This window comes from Ruditapes philippinarum, unplaced genomic scaffold (assembly GCF_026571515.1).
Source record: "Ruditapes philippinarum isolate M1 unplaced genomic scaffold, ASM2657151v2 ctg421_1_1_1_1, whole genome shotgun sequence".
NCBI classification, from domain to species: domain Eukaryota; kingdom Metazoa; phylum Mollusca; class Bivalvia; order Venerida; family Veneridae; genus Ruditapes; species Ruditapes philippinarum.
This window is the reverse complement of record NW_026858341.1, coordinates 230,136-239,289: the sequence shown is the minus strand read 5'-3', so window position 1 is coordinate 239,289 and position 9,154 is coordinate 230,136. Positions and strand designations below refer to the sequence as shown.

The window sequence follows — 9,154 nt, the reverse complement described above, 5'->3', positions numbered from 1 at the left end:
GTGTTTCAACATATCATACGTACAATAAGTAACTATATACCGTAACTTAATACATTTCAATATTTTTAACATAAGTAAAACACCAAGTATAATATATTATTTAACCAAAGCTGTCGGCAAACAGCGCTGTAGTTTTCTTAGTGGTGGATAATTAATAAAATCAATATAGAAAATGGGACATAATTATGCAAACATGCATAGCTGACTTACTCGCTCTTGAAAGTCAACAAATATTTTAAGTTTGAGGTGAATAACTTTAACATATTTTGAGTAAAAGTCAATATATCTACGTGCAAAGGGGACATAATTCAGCCACATGGATTTCAGCAATATTTGACTCTTTGAAATGCATTTCAAATTTTATAGTGAACAATCACGTGTTTTAAGTTTAAAGTGATTATCCTAGAATTTTTGAGATATGTTTACTTAATAAAAAAAAGTTTATCTAGAAATTCAAAGTCAATAAGGGGAATAACTGTTGAAGAAAGGTTATAAACTTACCTGCTATTTCGAAATGCATTCCAATTCAAAAACTAAAAAAGTATTATGAGTATAACGTACTTTTCTTTGGAATTATCAACACTTCTGTATCATATTTTGATTGTGAGCATGCAAATTAAGTTTGAGGTGAATTAATTTGATAGTTTCTTAGAAAAGGGACCTCAACAAAAAGGTTAATAAGTGCTTAAGATCTATCTTGTAAAAGGGGCATAATTTTGTCTCAAGTAATTTTAGGCTTATCTGTTCTTTTGCGATAACGTCCTTTTGTGACAATTAACACGTATATCAAGTTTGAAGTCAATAACTTTTATAGTTTTTAATACAAACGAAAATGTTTACTAACACTAATTCCGATGAGAGGGTAATGACAATATCTCCACTTTTTAAGTGGAGTTGAAAACTGTATGTATTATTTAAACATGAATTAAATTATATCTCGACAAAAATTATAATAAATGAACATCTGAAACAATAAGTATCCTATTGCTTATACGTTGGAAGTCGTTCTTGTAGTCACAGTGTCTGTTTTTTGTTGACAATCCTCCCGCAGCTAAAGTAGCAACCCCTTTGGACAGCGTAAAACACGCCCATTCAGGTAGCTAATTCAGCTGCAAAAGGTATCTAGTGGACATAGTCCCTTCCTTGTACCATTATTTCAACAAGATGTTTAGTTGAAGACGTACATGTATGTTGATCCATGTTGAATTTTCCAAATAACACTTATTCAAAGTCTGCACAAAGTCGTATTTCAGCTTTTTTTTCTTTTTGCTTTGTTTTTGTTGTTGTTGTTGTTGTTGTTTGTTAAATCGTTACTTATTCTCATTATTATCATTAAATACGTCCACAACTGACAAATTTTCATGTAGACCACTTTGTTCCAACGTAGACTGTGACAAAATGTTATCTTTATTTATTGATATGTATGTATAAAGCTTTTAAAGATATAGAAGTTTAATATTTTTTCTTTTTTTGTTTTATTCATGCTCGAAAGGTTTTGACCTTTTGTTTGACAAACATACCACAGACAGGGCAATAGGTAATATCCTTAGAGCAGTCCTGACAAACACGATGATGCGTACACGGCAGAAATAAAATGTTTGCCTCCCCAGGTACGCAAAGCATACAATTGACCAAACGGTTCAATTTCTCGTTTTCCTCCACCATTGCATTTACATCTTGAATATAAAAGCAAATAATTTTCAGATACTTCATAAATAGAAATTGTATCTGCTACATTCAATTGTACATACTATTGACTATCCATAATGTTTAGAAGTAACTTTATGCATTCAGCTAAATATGTTTTGCGATGTTTTTCTTGTCTTTTTTCAATTATAACGCCGACCATGTCCAATCATTTATAATATTTCTTAACATGGAAATAAATCAAAGAAATATGAAAGTGGATCTCAAGATTAAAAGTTTTTATAGTTTTGCTGCCAGGGATTTTGATTGTAGATTTTAAGGTATTGGTTAACATTTATTACCTAATAATAATAATATTTTCAAGCATTTTATGAAGATATGACAAGACAAAGTAAAACAGTAAAGATAGAATTCAAGAAAAAAAGAATGCAATACACACCGTTTCCATTTTCTGCGGATTGAGGTGTGTTTTGAGAACCCGACGCACTCTCTTGTAAATCAAGAATAGTATTGACAACGTCTTCTGCTGTTGGAAACTTGTTGCCTTAAATAAGAATAAAGAGGTTTAAAACATAATTTTGCTTTACATGTTTAACCCTAATATATGTTGTGATTTAAATTGTCAGATCTCATGTGTGTTATGAAATATAATATTCACTGAGATATGTGTAAACAATTAATTTTTAATATTGCTTAAGGAGAAGCAGTTAACTTAGCAATGATGAATAAATAAACAACATAAATCAATTTGCTACACAGTATCACCTTCAAACTTTAAAATGATTTTCACTTGTTCTCATTGTAGATAAGATTAGTTCTTCAATTTTCTTTTTTGTCAAAACAGCGTTTTTGTTCATACAAACTTTTTTGTTCGATTTCGTTGGTAGCTATTTTCATATAGGCACATTCTTGAATCTGTTCATCAGTACCTGGAACCAGCCAGTGCTGTGATTTTAAACAATAAAATACTCAATATCAACAAATATCAAATCTATTAATCTCTTTGAAATAAAGGCTCCGCATGCAGTTATAATAAACGCAATGTACTGCTTTTAGAAAGTAAAAGAAGAACGTGTAATTTATGTATGTCTTTGTTTGGTGTATGTATTTCTTTTTGTAATTGATTACCTCTCCTCTCTAACTCAGCTTTTGCAGTTATAACATCGATCTCCGCATACCCAAGCTTCTGTACAACTTGACTAACGTTGAAACTTGAATCTAAAACAGGGACAATAACTTTAATTGATTACTGTACCGAACAAAGGAGAATGTGTGTTTAAATATAGTGTATAAATTTTAATATAATTGAATTATCACGTGTGTTTGCATTAAGCAGGTACATTTATTCAAACCTAAAAGGATATAGTGTCTGATTTGAAATATAAATGTTGAATACAGCTTTAAAAGTTGAAATGTAATATAAAATTGTATTATTCAATGCACAATATATGGAGACTACAATAGCCAACTTAACGAAACATTAACATATCGTCACCTCAGTACGCTGACGGGTTAGCTCACTATATAATGTAATAGGAGTTAATTCGTTACAGCACTAAGGTGCCGATTCAGACGATATCATATAGCATTTAAGTATGACGTTACAAAAAAGAAATATCATATGTATGACTATGTAAGAAAAAGATTAAAAGTTGATGGTCTTGCATAGTAACAGTAAGATTATACAGGACTTATGTTTGAGTAACTGACATTTAAATCGAAACATATGTACATCGAACGTGTTGTAAAGGAATGCTTACACGTCATATGGAGTCAGATTTGACGTCAGTAAACAAAATGACGTCATGAAAATTACTTTTATGCACAATTTAGTTCAACATATTTTCACCAATTCTTTTTTATTAGCATGTTAGAATGAAAATGATACTCATACATGGTTTATGGTTCATATGCTTTTTAATTAATTACTCAGACCTGTCAGCCTTCGTGATAATAATTCCTGCCCATTTGAACTCAAACTGTGCATTATTCTACAACATCACACCCATGATTGATATCTATCCCGTCACTAAGTAATGTAAAAAAATCATGCGTCGGCTTATATTGTTTAAATTTATACTAAATCTTACATTCTGGATTTGTGTCAAGCACTGACATATTTTCAAATGACGTTGGTAGTGTCTGTATCGGATTCGTCGATATATTGTTACCACCTTCAGCACCCTGAAACAGGCAAAGAACATTGTTGCCAAGATCAATAGTATAGATGATGTCAACACTCAAGTTGTTTGACCTTAATTCAGAATATTCATATCGACCTGAGCATTATAAGGAATGTTGTTCATTGGTAATACGAGTATATCTAACGGTATATTCAAATCATTTTTATGTTCATAAATAACAAACACTGAAACAACCCATTTCCACTTAAATTCAATACACACATGCATGTTAAGTAAGAATAAATGGATACAAAAATAGTAAAGCTATTTTCACTCATGCACACATAATAGTCATTAAATATATTAAATAAACTTGAAAAATAAATTTTAAAAAATCAGCAATTATACTCGTACCCTCTGTTGATTATCTGTGCGCCCTTGTTGTTGCAAACGAACATATTCTTGTCCTTTCAACTTTATAATGTATGAGCAATTTGGAAAATATGTGGCATGCTCTTTGATGGGATCGTCTCCAGAACTCCAGTCCTTTAACCCGCCATCGCATGTAAAACAACGACAAAGATCTCCTTGGCCTTCATTAAGAATGATACGAATTACTTTGCATAGTTAAATTAATTAAATTAAACTGTTGCATTTTTATCTTTTCTCGTTCTTAATTATATAAATTTTAGAAATATTGTCATCATACTTATTACTTTGCATTATTCAATTTTAACGAGGAAATTGAAATTTGGATTGAAAACGTTACAATGACATTCTTTTACTTGATCTAACTTCTAGTGTATTTATATTTCCTTTTTAATTTGATCTAAGTATATTTCCATTTTTTTATCAAAGTATATTTCGCTGATTTAGATATTTTGTTTGTTTTGTCCATGATGCCAGTGCGTCAAAACAGAAATCAACAATGTCATACACGTCAGGGAAAAAACAGCGTAATCAATATTACTAATACTAATAAGTACTACTATGTTACCAGTATAAAACAGTCCTGCCACAGCAAGGTTCTGATGAGATATACTGATCTGTTTAGGAAAATTCTGGAATGACGCAATTCTTGCTTCCATTGTTTGATAGCGAGGCGATCTGATCGGGTATTGTAATGGTGAAGGGTTTGTAGAAACGGCATCTATATTGTTGTCTGAAATTCCTAATTAACATTAAAGTCGTTTATTGTAATAAGTAAAAAGGTAATACTAACACTAATTAAGTAGGTATGTATGTCAGTATATAATATACGAGCAACCAAGTACTCCATAAATATAAAGTATGTAAACAAATTTAGAACTTTAATAGTTGAATAATTTTGTAAAAGGATATTGTATTTATTCTAGGTGCTTATTCATAAATCCATATTTATAAGTTTAACTACCGTAAAGATATAAAGCTTACCTCGAACAAGTGCCCGCTGCAAAATATAATGAAGTTAATAATACAAATTGTTGATATGGTTAACACAGGTACTCCCAAATACTAAAATACATGTATAAATGGGATGGCTCGGTTGCAAACTAGGATTACCTGTTTTAAACTTAGAATAAACAATTTGTTAGTTTGTGGTTCAGTTAAATGATGATATGAAAATAACTGTTACATTGCCTCTTTCATTTGTGCTGTATTGTTTGATTAATATAACTGAATGCAGAATATTTCTTTACAAAATTTACAAAAAGCAAATATGAGTCGAACCTTCATTTGATCTAGTTCGTGCTTCCCAAACTTTTGCACTAAGAAACTACAAGACGTCGAATGTTGAATATGTTCATTCATTGGATCATCTTCTTTAGTCCAATCTTTTAGTCCTATCCCACACTGAAAACATCTAACTAAATCTTGGTTTCCTACAAATAAACAACATAAACAACAAAATGTTTTGTTTCAAATATCTTAATTCGCACCCGATTGTGATGAAATCTTATAAATACAGCTTATTTAAATCAATCTCGAGGTCCACTTTGTTGAACATGACAAGTACTTGGTGTCATACAAGGACACATGAGCAGGGCCCCTGCAGGGCTTATACTATCAACTCCCGGATTGAGATGCATAGACTGTAACCGAAAAAGTATCTAAGAATGTACATGGGGACGAAATAGATGGTAAATGAAACGAATTTCGTTGTTGTTGTTTTTCTTTGAGAGTGTTATCGTTATTGATAAAGGTCATCGTATATTCGAAGTTGAACGCAGTTGAACGGAACTGTGCGGAACAAGATAATATATCTCTTGTCAAGACAGGTCACACTCAAAATATGCAAATCTATGTTCAGTGTTACTAATTGTTCTAAAAATGGCAAGTCTAAATGCGGACTTATAAACTGTTACAAGCATTGATGATATTAATTAGGTCTTATAAATTATTCAAAATATTACAAATTTAATTGATCTTATTAGATATGCAATATAATTATGTTAATATTTTATATTTAATCTGTTACAATTATGTATCCAATAAAGGTATCCTATACATCCTTTATCAAAAGTAGATACATAATTTCAAGGCTCATTATGCCTCAGAAATCCATATTTTTAATTCTTAAGAAATATCAAACATGTGTTTTATAATGTTTAAATGATGGATTTGGAGCACGTTAGATATTCAACAATTGAACAATTGAAGAAAGTAACACTGAACTCGTAGTTATGTGTCATAAAGATAGCAAAAATTATTAACAAAGTAGTATATTAACTTCCATATAAAATACTAATTTACTTTAATAATACCAATTGTCAATAAATCAAAAGAAACAAAGAGATAATATTCATGTGGCAATTGAGTTATTTTTTCGGAAATAAACCAAAACAATAAAAGATTGTGAGAAATAAAAATGATAGCATTTCTAAGGCATGACTTTTGTTATTGTTAATTGTTTGAAATGTGTGTAACCTTTATTTATATTACCTGTGTAGAAAAACCCGCAAGCTACTAAAGAAGATTTATCAGGTTTGCTGTCCCCTGCCCAACTTGAAGAATTAAACGACAACAACCTACATTGTTGATCTGTAAAATCTGGATACCGCGGAGGTTTAAGAGACAAAGGTATCCGTGAGCTTGATGTTACTAATGTTAAGTCGGTTCTTTTATGTCTTTCGTCAGAAGCTGTTGATACTGCAGATGAATTAACTTGACCATTAGAACTGTCGTTAGCAAACCTGGGTAAAAATTTTGACTCAAAAGAAGGTTGCCCTGAATCAATTTCCGTAACTTGAGTTGGAAACTTTTCCTCATTGGTCTCGTTGTATTTAGGTTTGTTGAAATGTTGTCTGTGCAATGGATAAGCAACAAGCGCTGAATCGACAACTGTTGCATCGACAACTGTCGTTGTATGAATCTGACGCGGATCGATTGGTCTTGTTGTTGAAACATCTGGGGGAAAATGATATAAACAATGCGTTAAATACAAATGTTCATTATCTAATTGTAAAGCCTGAATGGAGATTTATATTGGATACATATTATAATGAGAGCTACGAATATATTCCCTTTCGTATGTTGTGGTAAGGCACGTAAAATTTATTTTTAAACTAGCCGTCTTAAACATGGCTTCCTTTAATGTCCGCCATTAATTTTATCTAGATAAGAACGAAACAAGGTGTACTGATTTAAGTGTAATCTTTGATTTTATCTTGAATAAATATACAGCGGTTTAAGTTTGATATCGACGAAATTTGATGAGGCAAGTAAATGTAATTTTTATATAACCTATATTTTACTCTTCAATATCAAGTTTCTAAATATAATATACTTTTTATTAATATAATAACAGACATACGTTCTCTCTTCTTTTTGTTATTGTTGTACACGTTTTTGTTTCTTGGTTCCCTTTTACTGTATCCTGTTCCAGTTGTTATACGAGTCGATTTTAATTCTATGTTATCTAATTCTTCTTCGTAGCAACTGTTGTCAACAACAAATAACGTCATAAATACGTCCCTGCCGATCCAGCGTTTGATAATGTTACCGTTAATAAGTTCTCTTCTTATTTTGTTCCATAATACTTCCAATATGTCGTTCTTTGATACAAGCATGCATTCACCAAAAACTGAAATTATCAAAACATTTCGCCTTTCCCGAAACAAACTGACAAGTGTTTGCTTGGCATGCCCAGATAAACACGTTCCATTTTTATGAATTGCGTACAAAAGATTTGAAGTTAAATTTGGCAAGTGTCCAAACAAAATCCTACTTTTGTTTAAACTGAAAAATATTCCTTGTTTAAACTTTAGCTGTTGTGACGAAATATCGTTGAATATAATATCAATGTCTTTATGAGTTAAACATGTTTCTATTAATAGCTCGTTACATTGTGAGAACATGTTAAATTCCACTAAACGATACTTTGTGAATCCGTTTTAAAGTTATCAGATGACATGTACATTACTTCATTCGTAAGATATGAGACCGTTTAAAGTTTGAATGTGGAACGTTACACCTCTTTATCTAACCTTCATGTTAATGGTTTTCAAGTACATTTACGACAAGGTTTATAGTTTTGTATACATACTTACCTAAGCATTTATTCACGAGACAGTAGCATTTCAATACGACTTTATATTTTGTTCACAAATATATATTATGTATTATTAAAAGTAGAGTATCGTATATCATATATGTAGGGCAAACTATTGTATACTCGTATAAATAGAATTAGATTATTGACTGCTTAATACATGTATGTACAATTCTTTAAATGCAAAGTAGCGAATATTGTTTAAATATGAATGGTAATAGTAGTATAGGTTGAAAAAAATGCCACAAGGAATTCAGCCCGAGGGCCGATCATTACCTTCTAGCCCGCTATTTACGTGTATTAATGACCAGACACCTTTTTGAATGCCACGAACGTGTCACATTAAAAGTTTTGTAATAACTGTCTATAGCTATATGATAAGCATCCAAGGTGGTTTATCATTAAACGTTAACATAAATACAATGAACTATCCGTACTTGACAACATAAAATATCATTGTGTTTCGTATCGTATGTATCAAGTTTCCTTTATTATTACAAGTCCATATTACGTTAGTAACTGTATAACATTATGCTTTGCCACCTGGCATCGCATAGACACATACCCTGGACCAGTTTAAATAATGGGTCACAGAACTGTGCCCTGACGGATAAATAAATTTAGGCGGATATGTTGTTTTGATTCTTTCAATATTACCAAATGGATATTTCATATCTTATTAAGACTATTAATTTTGCTTTAAATTCTCACAAAAACATCAGTATTACTAATTTGTTTTGTCGTTTCTTCTTTAATGCCCAGCAATTGCGTGCACTTTATGCAAACATTGCTGGATCGATACCTCTCTAAACCCAATGTCCATTTTATTGTCTTCGATGACACTTGAATTGTC

At 31.1% G+C, this 9,154-nt stretch overlaps 1 protein-coding gene across 1 annotated transcript; it reads right to left on the bottom strand.

Moving 5' to 3' along the window:
• Window positions 1-802: 802 nt before the first annotated feature.
• Window positions 803-8,165, bottom strand: LOC132752900 (baculoviral IAP repeat-containing protein 3-like). Its single transcript, XM_060743306.1, has 10 exons — window positions 7,564-8,165; window positions 6,693-7,157; window positions 5,481-5,632; window positions 5,184-5,199; window positions 4,768-4,941; window positions 4,185-4,363; window positions 3,738-3,831; window positions 2,776-2,865; window positions 2,087-2,191; window positions 803-1,676 (listed from the first exon to the last, which is right to left on the bottom strand). Exons 1-10 carry the CDS (start codon window positions 8,105-8,107, stop codon window positions 1,480-1,482), a joined length of 2,016 nt encoding a protein of 671 aa, XP_060599289.1. The 5' UTR covers window positions 8,108-8,165; the 3' UTR covers window positions 803-1,479.
• Between the last annotated feature and the right edge of the window lie 989 nt (window positions 8,166-9,154).